Here is a 15,517-nt window from a genome sequence, read left to right as displayed (position 1 = left end):
CCAAGAGTTGTCAAAACACTTGCAGAACATTGGTATAGGTCTGGTCGAAATATTACAACTGATAATTTTTTTACCGACATTGCTTTATCTGAAGAACTCTTATCCAAAAATTTAACTCTTTTGGGTACTATCAGAAAAAATAGGAAGAGTTTACCCAAATCATTGCTTGAAATGACAGATCGCTCCCTGTATTCTTCAAAATTTTTGTTCACTAAAAACATTACCTTAGTTTCATATGTAACCAAGCCTAACAAGTTTGTTGTATTGTTATCGACCTTACATAATGAACATGAAATTTCTGATGAAAACTAAAAGTTTAAACCAAGGATTATTTTGGATTACAACAAAACCAAAAGTGGAGTCGATATTTTAGATAAATTGATTCGAGAGTACACATGTAAAAGAGCAACAAGAAGATGGCCCTTACGTATATTTTTCAACTTTTTGGATATTGCGTGCTACAATGCTTTCGTTCTATGGAATACGAAAAATCCTGAATGGAATAACCAAGTAAATATAAAACATCGCAGAAAACTATTTCTGGAGGAGCTTGGAAAACAATTAACCTCACCCAATATAAAACGAAGAGCGGAAGCAATACAAGAAGAACCCACCGGATACCATAAATCCGTAATCGGTGCAATAGAGACCACCGGTGTTAGTGTAAAAAAGCAAATAGAAGTGCCGCAATCTGCAACAAAACGAGGTCGTTGTTATTCTTGTAGGGGTAGTGACAATAAATATTCAAAACGGTGTGACATGTGTAAAAGATTTATTTGTAATACTCATTCAAAACGCAAAGAAGTACATATTGTCAAAATTAAATGCAACTACTGCCAAAAAGACCAGGATGGTGAACCATCTTAAAAATTTAAATACAAAAATTTAGTATTATAATTATTTTGTTTCTTTGTTTTTTGTTAAATTAAAGATACTGTATAACAATACTGACTATTTAAAACATCCTTATAAATAAAATGAGAATGGGTCACGCTTGACCCATCATGGTAATCTAAGTAAGTCAAATAATCTTGGTACTCCGAAGGTTAAGAAGAAGAAGTGGTCATTCGAGCCGGATCTCGGGGCTCTTCTCTATCTGTTATCTGTTTCTTACTAATACACGTGTTACCGCTCTCCATTTGTTCTTTACGTGTTTTCAAAATTAAAGTTTTGATTTACATATTATGTCTATATAAGATTAGGGATCAATATTGGGGAGGAAGGGGTAAAGGAAGCATTAGGGAAATTAAAAAATTGAAAATCACTATTAAACCTAATCCAAAAAATAATATAACAAAACAGTATACCTCAAGAATGGAGATCAAGCATCCTAATACCTTTCTTCAAAAAAGGAGACAAATCGGACGCGGAAAATTAAGAAGGAATTAATTTATTAAACACAACACTAAAATAACAACCAAAGTGATGATTTCTGAACACAACAGTTAGAAATAAATAATAAGGACAACAAAATACTGCACGAATATATAAAACAACAATATAGTTCCAAAAAACAACTATACAAATAAACAAAAATGACTGGGAAAACAGTTTATGGATCTATACAAAACCAGCCAAGGGACATATGTAGAAGAGGAAGAAATAACAGATAATAGAGATGCAGAGGAAGACGCACCTACCTATCCAGAATTCGTAGATGTCATAAAGTAACTAAAATTAAACAAAACTCCGGAGCCAGATGAAATTACCAACGAACTGATCTTAAACAAAGGAGAGGAGCTGCTGAAATGGATGTACTAATTTTTAAGAAGGGGGATTCAACTAAGTGCAATAACTATAGAGGTATTATGTTACAGAACACAACGTATAAGATGCTGACAACCATCATAAGACGCAATGCACATTCTAACGCAAAGCATCGAAAAAAGCATGACATACAACTACATATATTGTTCATCGATCTCCAACAGACCTTCTACAGTATATACAGACACAACAATTATTAAAAGAAATGAAAAGTTTGAAAATACCAGCAAAGTTAATAAGACTGACTAGAATGACAATGAACGACTCATCTAACGCAAAGCATCGAAAAAAGCATGACATACAACTACATATATTGTTCATCGATCTCCAACAGACCTTCTACAGTATATACAGACACAACAATTATTAAAAGAAATGAAAAGTTTGAAAATACCAGCAAAGTTAATAAGACTGACTAGAATGACAATGAACGACTCATCAGCAAGAGTCAAAGCAACCGAAGGAGATACAAATGCCATCAATACAAAACGTGACAAAGAGATAGTCTGCCAACGGCGCTATGTAATATCATACTAGCAAGAGTAATCTGATACACAGAGCTGAAAAGTCAATTATTTAAAGATCAACAAAAATCATAGGATATTCGGACGATCTAGCATTGGTAGCGCATGGCAAACAAAAGCTATAAGAATCACTTAATAGAGAAGCAAAGAACAGAGAACTAAAAATTAATCAGAATAAAATAAAATACTTAATAAGTACAAGACGCGATTTTAACAGAACAGTACATCACAAATATCAAAAGCAGCAATTAGACAAGTAATAGCATAATATGAAGAAGAAAGTAATGTGACTAAATGAAAAAGATGAATAAAAATTAAAAATAATTGAACAAAAAATTATAAGAAGAACATACGGCCCAGTAAAGACAGAAAAATTAAAATATAGAAGACTGATGAACCATGAAATAATAAATATATCCGAAGGAGAAGATATAGTAAAATTTATTAAAGCGCAAAGACTGAGATGGCTTGAACACATAAGAAGAAGAGAAGACGACGCACTAATTAGGAGATAACAAACTGTAAACCAGTAATAAACAGACCAAGAGGAATACCAAAAATAAGATGTAAATACCAACTACTAGAGAATATATCAAAGATGAAAATTGCAAACCAGAGAGAAAGGATTCAGCATCGGAGAGAATGAAAAAAAATAATTATCTTTAAAAAATAGCCAAAAGGATGTATGTGGACTAATCCATCGCGTTAAGTGGATTAAAAAAATAACTCACGGAATATTGAGCGACCTACACTCTACCTAGAGTCATCGGCCTATATATAATATATTGCCCTTGCAGATATAACGTGACAAACGAATGGAGGCATACAATAACGAGATACGAATCTCTTCAGAAAGGGAAATCTAGTGATATATATAAAAGCTATTAGACTAAGATGGGTAACAGATGTGATACGCAGTAACGAAAACCGCCTTATAAACAATTTGTTTTGGGAAAGACAAGATGGGAGAAGGTCTGTAAGATGGCCTAGAAAAATAAGGCAAAAGTGCGTTCAGAGAGGATCTGGAGAAAATGGGAGTGAGAAAATGGAAAATAGGGACAGAACATCGACAAAATTTAAAAGCAATATTAAATGCGACAGATACTCACGAAGAATTGGTACGTCATTGATGATGATTCCCTAAGGCGTCTATTGTTCAACCTGATCATGAATGAAATAATACAAAAAGTAAGAACAAAAAAATAATAACAAATGGGAGAACAACAACTTAAAATAACAACGATCAGTGGGAACAGCGCATTGAAAAACAGACAGAGTCGTGTCTACACAAAAAGAAGAAGAAGAAGAACTTTCGTCACCGAATAGACTAATATACTATCATAAATAATTTATAATGGTATTAAAATTTAAAAAGGAAATATAAAAAATAAACAAAAATATAAAATAAAGACTTACCGATTGAATGCGTGTGAAGAATGTCATCCAAAGAGGAGGAACGTTATCGTCAATATTACTTGTCAATATCATCGTATACGGAATAATAAAGAAAATACGACGATGGAAGTACAGAAAGGACAAAACCATAATTTGCTGTGAAGGTGATTCAGTATTTATAACCAAGAATAATGATGACCTACGATATAAAGTATACACATTACTGAAAAAACTATTTACTTACAAAAAAAAAAGAACAATTAATTTTATGTATTTTTAACATCAGGTTTTGCCTCTTAGAACAACTACAGAAAAACGAATAAGTCTTAATCGAACATCGAATGACAGCGAACTCATTTAAAACATTTTTTATCTTTTCTAAACAACATTTACCGTTATCGTATCCCCATGAAAATCTTAATATATTAAGTAATACTGAATTAACTGTAATACACCAGAAAAATTAGCAAATAAAATGCCTTTTTCGTGGTATTTTACAAGACAAGTGTTTTGATACCTTTTGATACAGGTATTTTACAAGTGTTTTGATAAATTTAGTGCTAATAATATGTAATAAACAAAATGTGCAAAAGATTTAATGTTATTTTTTACCGATAAACAATATATAAACAATGTAATATCGCTATTTTATTTTAAATACTAAAGGTGAAGACCGGCAAATTATATGGAAAAGTGATACAACTTTACTGAAAAAGCATAGAAAATCCTTTAAAATAAGAATTTGTTAAGTTATTTTTGTTAATTTGTTGCTTAATTATTGACAAAATATGATTTTTTGAAAATTATCAATAACTTTTCTAAAAATGCACCAAAAATTTTTAATTTCGGGTGATAATAGGGACAATATTACATGTATTCGGATATTCAGAAAGCTTTTATCCACAACGTTATTCGTAAACTATTTTAGTTTCTGAGAGTACCAAAATAAAGAGGAAGGTTAATTTTATCAAATTAAATAATTTATTAACTAAACAATTTATGGTAAATATTGTAAAATAGGTTTACAAATGTAATGTGGTTTTAAGCTTATAAAGATTTGAAACAACACTTTCTACGACCCTTAGAACCTGAGTTATCTTTATTTCACAATTTTACTATTTGAAAAACTGAATTCATAAATTCAAAATAAAAGTCGCAATATCTCTGGTTCTTGATGTTTAAGAACATCAACGAAAATTGATGTTTTTTTTTTAATTGGGAATACCTCGTTGCATATATTAAAACAATTAGTTAATTTGTGAATTGTTTATTTAACCGAGTAATTTGTTTAAAAATTTTAAAACAAATATTTATTTTCCAACATTTTACTTTTCTCTTATTATTAGTAGTAAAAAAGGATATGAAAAGATAGGTAACTTAAATATGTATGTATTATATTGCCCTACTAAGGGAAAATGGTGTATCTGTAATTTATATTGTTTTGAGTTAACACGTCGCATGCTTAAAGCCTAACAATATGCTATTCATAGGTGCTGAGAGTATATTTTTTTGTAACCGCTATAATGATCGCTGTGATTGGTTTCTTGTTGGCAGAATACATTTATAAAGTTTTAAGGCGTCGTCAGCACTAGATCATTAATGTTTCATCCATATGCTAAGAGACTCACATGTGCGTCTTTGATTTTTAAATTGCAGAAAGTCATTATTGTCAAAAGAAACATTTACTGGAAATTTTAATAGAAAACGTATTACAATAATAATATTAATAATTACAAATTATTATCAATATGAAACTATACAAAACAATTTCCAACACAAAGGCCAGATTTTTTAGGACAGAAGCTGCACTCAATATCGTGTATTTTCTTAAATTATTCTTTGAACATACCTTACATCTTTTTCTCTTTATCCGACCTTTACTATCAACATTTAAAATTTTTGAAATGTTGTGCTTGTCTGTTGTTTGTATGCTGGAGTAACCAATACTATTTCGGAATTTTTAAAGATGTCTGATAATTTCTAAATGATATTCATATAAATTCATTTTTCTACCAGAGTATGGAATATAGCTTTTGTACAAATAAAAGGAATTTAATAACAAACTTGAAATATGTGAATACCAATTTTTTTATACCATCTAAGCGTCTTTCGTTCACATGGATAGTAAGCGAGCATTTGATCTTTGCGATCAACACCACGCATAAACTCATTATATTTGGATATAGGTAGGGGTTTTATTTTTATTTGGTTTCTTTTGTTTTCAGTTTCGATAAGATCATTTTTAAATTCCATGGATGTGTACATAACTTCTCTTTTATCTCTCCACTTTCCTGCTAAAATGCCATCTTTGTCCTTGTGCTAGTTTAGCTTGTAAAACTTTTTTAGGGTTACCTTTTATCTGGGAAATTAAAGTTCCTGCGCAGAAGGTATTGTTTTGTAAAAAAGTGTTTTTATAAATCAACACTTCCATAAAAATTATCTATAAAAACAGAATGCCCAACGTTAAGTTTATCTCGCATTAGTTCTAAAACTACTTTTTCAGAGTGGCCTTTTCAGCCTGCAGAGTCATAACGTCCTGTATATAATTTCATACAAAGCGCTAAGCCGTTGGGTTCTGTCAACATATACAATTTAAGTCCGTATTTGTAACGTTTGCTTTTCATATATATATTCGAAAAGATAATCTACCGCGCCACAAGACCATAATTTCATCAAGGGATATATTTTTTCCTGGTTGCAAAATTCAAATTTTGCATTCCAATAGGATCGTCTTTCCACGAATCCTCACTTAAATTTGGCTCCTGTATATTTTCATTCCTACCTGCATTTCCATGTAACGCTTCAACCAATCCAGAATAATCATTTTCTTCTTCAATATCTAAAAAAAAAAAGAAAATAAAGCAATTGTACAAGAAAATCTAGTGTTGCAAAATAATTCTGTTGATAATATTCTAAAAGGTTCGAAATAAACATTTCAAAACATGTATACAAATGAAGTTATGATATAATTTTGAATTCATTTCTCAAATCTCGTATTGGAATCATATCTGTACTTTGTAATAAACATACCTGTGTCTTCATCTGACAGAACTACACTATTATTGGATTCACTGAATTCGTCTTCACTAGATGAATTATTATTTAATATATTATAAATAATTGATCAGTACTATAATATTTGATCTTTTACAATTTGAATTATTTGCATTCATTTTACCACACCAAGTACTATATTTCGATCTTTTACAATGTAAATTATTATTTGCATTTTATTTTCTGGACCAGTTGGTCTGTGTAGTTTTAACTGACAAGAACCACGTGTTCAAGTGGAGCAAAGAAACATGTTGCTCTTTAAGTATTAACATCTTCAACCATTGACATCGACCTAGGGTCGCATTATAATTTAAATTTAAATATGTAAAACCATATATTGATGTCTCCACTGCAATTTTAGTGTTAGCTACAAGTACCAAAAAAAGGCACTGAGAATGATCTGAGCTAGATCGAAAACGTTATGTATCTACAAATTTTGGACGACACTTAACAAGTTTTAAATTAAATGTTTTTATACCAATATACAAATTTTGAAGTTTGTTACTTCTGTATAAGTAATTTATTTCTATTACTTCGGCAAAAATATCAGATGAGTTTATTACATAAACTAAAAACCTAAAAAACGCCCAGTTTTTATTTTGAAAAGTACAAATATCTACTCAAAGAAAAATTTGTTTCGCATTTCTCTGGAATACAAAGAATTTATGATTATTATATTCTCTTTTTTTCGCCCTTGAATTGCCTAGTGCCCAATTGCAGCTACAGGTTTAATGTTTTTGTTTTTAGTCGCTACCGGAACGAAACTTTCGTTATACGCAATCAATATTTCAGTAAATATAACGAATTTAAACATGTCGCACCGGAGTAGCATTATTACGTTTCCAATTCAACGGAATATATAACTTCTCCTTCTTCTGGTTTCTTGTTGGGATATTCTTTGTACATCAGACGTGCATCTTTACTCATTTTTATATGATTGGACCACCTCTGGTATTCGGTACAATCATTTTGTAAATTTTCTTAAGAGTGTGAATGAATTTTAAAATGCTCATAAATTTCACATTCTTCGTGACCCAACGTTACAAAAGATATATTTAACTTTTGTACTATGGAGCGGTATAAATCATAAGAACAAGTTATTTTAGGATTCTTCATTTAAAAATTGCATATCTTTAATGTTTACATCGCTTATTATGTTTACATCGATAATGAGATATCGATGGGTTGAAATATTTTATATATGTTGTTCTATTACTGTATGATCCAATTTATTATCAGGTAGACTTCCACGATTTTTATGCGGCTTTGGAGAGAGTAATGAGTTCAAAGATTTACAAAACTTCTGTAGAATTTTATCATTACTTTTGTGAAACCCTAGAGTTATAAGAAAAAGGGTTTTACAAACTGACTTACATTCTCCGTCTGCTGTTTTAAAGAGCAGCTTAGACTATTCGATCTGCGAGATTCTAGTCCAACAGTTTTACGTTTTACGTTTGTCTGGCTGACTGGATAACATAAATTGGTGCTGTTGTTGACGATCTAGATTCCAGAACTGATTGTTTATATCAGTTCTTCTTTCCTGATTTATTTTTTTGTTACATATTTTCTTACAGTTATTACCACATCCATCCCTACCAGAATGTGAATCCTTTAGTTTATTCTGTTTAATTATTTTTCTTTCCCCAATTGAATATTAAATTTTTGACGTCTTCGTTGTTCCCCTTTCTTCGTAAAGAATGTGTCTATTTGATTTTTATCTCTTTCTTTAATTTCTCTTCCATTATCTTCTAAATTAAAAGGTTTAACATCATTTTTACGATTATCGATTGTTAACTAAGGATTATTCTCCACTACGCTTATCAATAGCAATACCTAGCAATATCGTCATATTTGTTCCCAAATCACATAGTCCCAAAGTATTGACTTCAGCTTCCATGAAAGTTTCTGGATCTAAAAGCAAATGTGTTATGTTTGTTATTTTTCTTCTTCTTCCTCTTTATAAGCAATTCTGCTTGTTCATTGGCGGATTAATACCTCTATGGAAGGTTGTCACTCCATCTTTTGCGCGGTCATCCGATACTTCTTCTACCGATTGGTAACTTATCTCTTGCTATTGTGACGACACGGGTCTCCTTCATTCTGCTTATGTGGTTATTCCATTATTTTTTTCTAGTTTGTGTCCATTTATTTATACACTTTACGTTACATTTTCTTCTAACGTCTTCACTTCTCTTTCGATCTCTCAGCGTATTTCCTGTAATTCTACTCAGTACTCTCATCTTTGCCGTTTTCAATAGCCTTTGCGTTGTGGCTATGTCCAGTTTTGTTTCTGAGGAATGTGTCATTATTGGTCTTAGCCTGGCTTTATAAATTTTTAATGTTTGTAAATCTTTGTTGTATCAACAAAATTTGCTGGAATTTGGAATATCGCTATTCTCCAATAAAACAATTGGCGCATTTTTCATAATATTTTCCCATTCCACACCACTATTACTGTAATGAGCTGGCGATAGCTAAGTCACACGACCTTTTTTCTCTCATCTTTTTTGCTCATCTGAAATAAAAAAAAATGTTATACACGACTTTCTATCCATAAAGGCAAAAATTCGATTTTAGTAAAATGCATTAATAAATGACAAATTATTTCTTTATTCAGTATCTTCAATTTGTATTCGTAGTACTTTTTTGTGGTGTAAAAGAAATCAGACTCATCCTAAACGTTTTAATTTGAGGTTATGATAACAAAATAAACAACTTACCTCTAAATCTGTAGTAAATCAGTCACTGTTCAATATTTCAATATGTATTTACAGTTCAATACTTTACATACACACTTTAATATTATTAGGTTGAATTATACCAAAAATAAACAAATAAACTAAAAGAAATCCTATTTTTTGTGTATGCCACTAGATACGATGAATGAATGTGCTCTGTTTATTATATACAATTATTACTAAGCGATTTTGACAAAAGTGACGTATACTAAGCAGTTCCAGCCGTAACTGCATATAATTTCGTGTAGATACAACCATTATTGCCTAGTACCTATCAGTAGCTACCTCCAAATTGCTTAGTATATAACGTATGCTTTGTAGATACCACTAAATATATACCCTAAAATATAATATTTGTAAAGTCGATACGACCAATTCACTTTAGTATTACCTAGAGTTAGGTGTAATTATTGACTAGACATTAATGTCTCATTTTTCGAAAAAAATGTAGATACCCCCTTTTCGCTTAGTAGGCTAGTATAGTAGTTATAAATATTATTTTTCAATAATAAATTTTACAAAAAAAAATAAATTTTTTATTTGAGAATTAAATCTATACGTGTTAATTTTTCTTGAATTATGCTTATTATTTTTACAATTACTTTTGTTGACTAAAAAACATTAAAAATATATTTTAAACAACTTGATTGTTTTGCTTTGCTTTGAAGCTTTGTATAAATGAAAATGGTAAAATTAAGTATGTAAATTGTAATAATATGTTAATTATATATACAAATTAATTCCATTTTATTCCATTTTATTTATAATTATACTAATTTTAAAACAATTAATTTGTGTAAAATATGTTTGCAGTATTTTTGAGAAAAAGTAATTGTAAAAATAATGAGCATAATTCAAGAACAATTAACACGTATATATTTGATTTTGAAATAAAAAGGTAAGTTTTGTAAAATTTATTGTTAAAAGATAATATTTAAACCTATACATAAATATTTAAGTTGCTTATTATTTCATAACCTTTTCTACTAATAATAATAAGAGAAAAGTAAAATTTTGTAAAATAAATTTATTTTTAAATTTTTTAAACAAATTACTCGGTTAAATAAACAATTCCTAAATTAACTAAATGCAATTTTATGATCTATGTTACAACGTACCCTGCATTAAAAAAAACGTCCATTTTCGTTTATAAGAACAGGATATATTGCAACTCTTGTAAATTTAAAATTATGAATTCAGTTTTTGAAATAGTGAAATCGCTTCGCGTTTAATCCCTTTATTTTTACCCCATAACCCCATATTTCATATGGTTCTTTTTAGAATGCTTATTGTTTATGAACAGACCCCCAATTAATTTTTGAAAAAAAAGGGCTAACTCGAGTTTTAAGCGTCGTAGGACATAATGTTTTTTTAGAATTCGTGTAAAAATCTCAACAAAACGAATACAAAAAAATATCTGTTAACATGTTATTGCGTCTGAGTTATTTTAATTGTTTATAAACACATTGAGATGTTAAAATCACACTTGCTTAATTCTTTGTAAGGTTAAAATTACTTTTGCAAACCTTTATTACATAACATGCTAATTAGCATTAATCGTTAATTTATTTAATTTGATGTAATAAGCCTTTTGTTCATTCTGGTGCTTTCAGAATTTATGTAGACCCAATAGTTTACGCATAATAACGTTGTAGATAAAAGCTTTTTGGGATAAAAAATTCCAATTTTACAATAAATATTAAAGCTGAATTTTTAAAGCTGAATAATTGTGATATTGTCCTTATTCTCAAGGGAAATCAAAGTTTTTTTGTGAATTTTTAAAAAATTTGCAATTAATTTTCAAAATATCAACTTTTGAAGCTAGTTTTGCAATAATTAAGCAAAAAAATTAACAAAAATAACTTTATAATCACTCATTTTAAAGGATTTTCTATGATAATTACTATTTAAATGGGAATAAGCCACAATTAAAGGTTAAAGTAGGTTTATTGGTAAATTTATCAAAAGCAGTTGTTAGATACTTGTATCAACAAATTCCACAAGAAATTCGTTAGATTTTTGGTATATAAGTATTACTATTTACAAACACAATAAAACTAAAGCATTGTAGCCGTAAAATGTTTCCTACCGGGAATAAACATGGAGCAGCAAGCTAAGCCTACCACCAACACAACTGCAGCGTTCTTAAATTTGAGTAGCTTTATATTATATTCGCTCAATTAAGTTTGATTTAATAATAAGTAAAACGTGACAAAAAGTATAATGACTAATGTACGAGTACTATAAAATAAATTCTAATAAACAGTGAATCTAATTGATACAAAAACAAAAACAAATGTGAACACAAAAAATAAATAACCGAGAATTTTTCATAACTTTGTGTAATTTATGCATACATAAAAATGTCCTTAATAATGTATTTCTTAATTACCTTAGTTCTTCGAGGATTTAGATATTATCGAGTTAGTTACTCTCTGGACTTCCCTGGTTCTTATTGTACTTAGTATGATTATATTATAATATGTACACGATTCAACATATATATGATATATTTGCGTAACACCAATGTTGTTCATTCGTTTAATCTTATCACAAAAAAATATTTTTTTCATACAAATTGTGTGTATAGATATATAATTCATGATTTTCTGATGAAGATTGTATATAGATAAATTTTTAGAATAGTATAAGAAAGATCTGAAGTGGAAGTAATGAGTCAGCTATAACAAAGATTTCTAATGTCTATTAGCGTTATCTAATATGCAAATCGAACAATTAGAAAATAATTAAAATGCTGAAATATAAAAATATTATTCATTATTTGAAATGTTTCTTAGAAAATAAGTCCTTTATTTATAACAGAAAAAAAATATTGAATTTAAAAAATTAAATTTTATACTTTTTTATTACAATATAGTTAAAACTTAGTGGTATTTGATGGTGGGAATGTATCAACAAAAAAAACCACTGATGAAAGCCATAAGAGAAAAGTAGAGAAAAGTGGCTCTTTTTGAAGGTGATCTTATTGTCATTTGGTTTTCTAGAGGCGGAGAACAGAATTTCTTCATTGTCCACCATTAAGGTTCTGCCGATCTAAAGTTTGACATCTACAATAAACCTATATTCGGACATGAACTCGATGCCTAAGATAAACTAATCTACGATGTCAATTATTAGGACCACTACTTCAATCTCGACATGTCTCAGTTCGATTTTTACACATCTTTCCTCGTAAACAGTTATGTGTTTGCCTGTCGTTGTCTCCATTATGGAAGATTTTACTGATCTAGTTGCCCTAGTATCGATGGTAAAACTGCATCTGTGGCTATTAAGAATCCATTGCCAACTAAACTGTCGCTAATTCATCTTATTGTAGATATTAAGAATCTGGGGGCTTGAGGTAGGGCAGCCGACGTGCGTCTCTTAACGCTGACTTCTTTTAGTTTTCCGAATTAGATTCAGGTTATGAAGATTGTCTGCCCGTCGAATTTTTGTCCTTTGATATTATACGTTGTCTTCAATCACGTTGAAGATGATCTACCAATCCATAATTGTAGCACTTTGGGCTGTTTTTGTTTTAAAGAATTTCTATTGGGCCAAGATATTTCTCGAATTGGGCAGCATATTGAGATCGCCTTATTCCACTTCGGCAACAGCTCTTACTTGATAGACTTTGCGTTAATGGCGGGACACACTCTTTACGGCTTTATACTCTAATGCTGCGAAAATGGCGTCCTTTAATATTTAGTAGCGTCCTTTTCCTTGTTGTAATCTCTGCTGCAGATTTACATCGCGCAAGCTATCAAAGAAACATCGGATGGTGAATTGGTGTAGGAAATCGTCCTGGGCTTCGGGCCAACTGAGTCTTGTCATCTTTTCTACTTCTGCTCCGTATTCTTGCACATATTCGTTGGAGCCTTGGATATGCTTAGTTGACTCTGGTATACTTGCTTCAAATATTGGTTGCTGTATCTTACTTCTAAAATCTAAAATCGATACTATGGGCTTATCGTGCATCCTCTGGGATGTTGTGGAGGATTTCGACAGCCCTATTTCGAAGTGCTAATATGAGAGGTGTTGATTTCTGTTCATATGGTCATCCATTATTTTGTGCGGTAGCCTCGAATTATCTTCTACTGAAGTGTCTACTCCATATGAATAGCACGCGGTAGGTAGCCGCTTTCTTTCTCTTTCTGCTATTTTTATCCCGCTCGCGTAAGAGCAAATCACAAAAGATACCTACAAAGCAAGATCAAATCAGTTTATTACGAACTACGATAGCGACAATAGTGACTTTGCTATATCGAGGCGAATATTATTGAACTGTGAGAATATTCTGCGATAATATAAGCATGTTTAGAAGACTTTTGTTACATTTTTACTCACGCCATGGATAAGTGGTTGAAGCGAAACACAACTGGAGAGACTTCAACTTCTAATGGAGCAGCAAGCAAGGTTTTTAATATTTCTTAATACATAAAGCGTATTATTTCTACTTTTTTTGAAATTACATTTTGCTTTGATATTGTGTTGTCCTTATATTTGAAATCAACAACAATATTTTTGTTTGGTTTCTAGTACTGTCAGGCTGAATACTAAGGCTGTCATTGAAGCTTTATTCTTAGTTTGTTATAAAATTGAGCAAAAGTGTAAACCGTTTTCTGATGGAGAATATGTCAAAGAAATATTCGAAGATTTATCAGATTTACTGTTTATTAATTTCAAAAATAAAAATGAAATAAAAAAAAGGTACACATAATCCGCAGCTGTCACGAATTGCTGTGATGCGTCGTATAGAATTGTTGAGTAAAAATATAATTTTTTTACTTCGCAATAACCGGTTTTATCGGTTGTTTTTTTGTCCCGGTTACAACCGGTTTTTTATTTTTAAAGTAAAAACCGGTTATTAGGTTTTTACGGTTATTAGGATTAGGTTAGGTATTATTTTGAATCCCTATCATAATTATTATTCTCAAGGAATTATTCCAAACAAAACCATAATTCAAATTTTATTTTATTTTATAAATACAGAAGCAAACTGAAAGTGCAAACTTGTAACCTATTGGATTAAAAAACCGAAAACCGGTTTTCGGAAAAACCGGTTTTTTTTGGCAGATTATAACCGCCAGGTTAAAACGTAAGCAAAAGAAACCGGTATAACCGAAAACCGGTGTTTTGTCAAAAACCGCCATCCCTTGGATACTGCACAGTTACTTATTTTCATTTAAACATTTTGTCAGTAAGATTTATCTGCACTTATTTAAGCTTGTTTCAATAGCGACATATGGGGCTCCAGCAGTGATTGGTGTTAATAGTGGATTTATATCACTATGTCACAAAGATGAAAATTTCTCTGATTTCATTAATTACCATTGCCTTATTCATCAACAGGTCCTGACCAGTAAGAGGCCTAAAAAAAAGATGGATACTGCGTTTAAAATTGTCAATTAAATAAGAGGCAAATATCTGCAAAGACGGCTGTTTAAGCAACAACTGGATGACGAAGAGCCAGATTTACACACCGACGTAAGGTGACTGAGTCGCAGCAAGTTTTTGCCAAGGGTTTCGAGATTTGTTAAATGATATTATTTGAACATTGAATTGGAACTGCAAGGCAAGAATTATCAGAAATGATGAGTTCTATTGCATCATTCAAACTTCCAGCAGTATCTTTGATAGTTGGTATTGAAAAGAAAAGGTTTCCAAAATTTACGAACATTAAAGATCACAAAGAAAAACACTTCCTATGTTTTCAAGCCACAGAAGTATACAGCTGAAATTCGGTCAGTGGTATCAGACTTTGAAATCCGTTTTAGAGATTTCAATAAAATTGAAAATTTGATCGAATTTATCAATTATCCATTCAATGATACTATTGACACCTTTGAAACATCCAAACAATGGAACATGCAGAGATATTCCAAATGAACCAAATTTTTCATAAAATTTAAATAGATTTCTGTCCATTGGTGTGCAATGACAAATATCCAAATTTAAAAAAATGTGCTGAACAACTGCACTCATGTTTTGGTTCAACCTATTTATGTGAATCAGCGTCTTCATATTTAAAACAAACGA

The 15,517-nt window shown here is 30.5% G+C and overlaps 1 protein-coding gene across 3 annotated transcripts in view; it reads right to left on the bottom strand.

Annotated features, from left to right (window-relative positions):
* LOC140448481 (uncharacterized) overlaps positions 1-15,517 on the bottom strand; it is a 92,301-nt gene that overhangs the window by 21,256 nt on the left and 55,528 nt on the right. For 2 of the 3 annotated variants that reach the window (XM_072541565.1, XM_072541567.1), the window contains exon 2: positions 3,708-3,885. In XM_072541565.1, coding sequence (XP_072397666.1) covers positions 3,708-3,836 — 129 coding nt within the window. In that variant the 5' untranslated portion in view covers positions 3,837-3,885. Of the gene's footprint in view, positions 1-3,707; positions 3,886-11,870; positions 12,015-15,517 lie in introns of those variants that run through there. The other variant, XM_072541566.1, reaches the window with a different exon arrangement.

This window comes from Diabrotica undecimpunctata, chromosome 8, assembly GCF_040954645.1.
Source record: "Diabrotica undecimpunctata isolate CICGRU chromosome 8, icDiaUnde3, whole genome shotgun sequence".
In the NCBI taxonomy this organism is placed as follows: Eukaryota; Metazoa; Arthropoda; class Insecta; order Coleoptera; family Chrysomelidae; genus Diabrotica; species Diabrotica undecimpunctata.
Note: the sequence above shows the minus strand (reverse complement) of the source record. Positions and strands in the feature narration are given on the sequence as shown.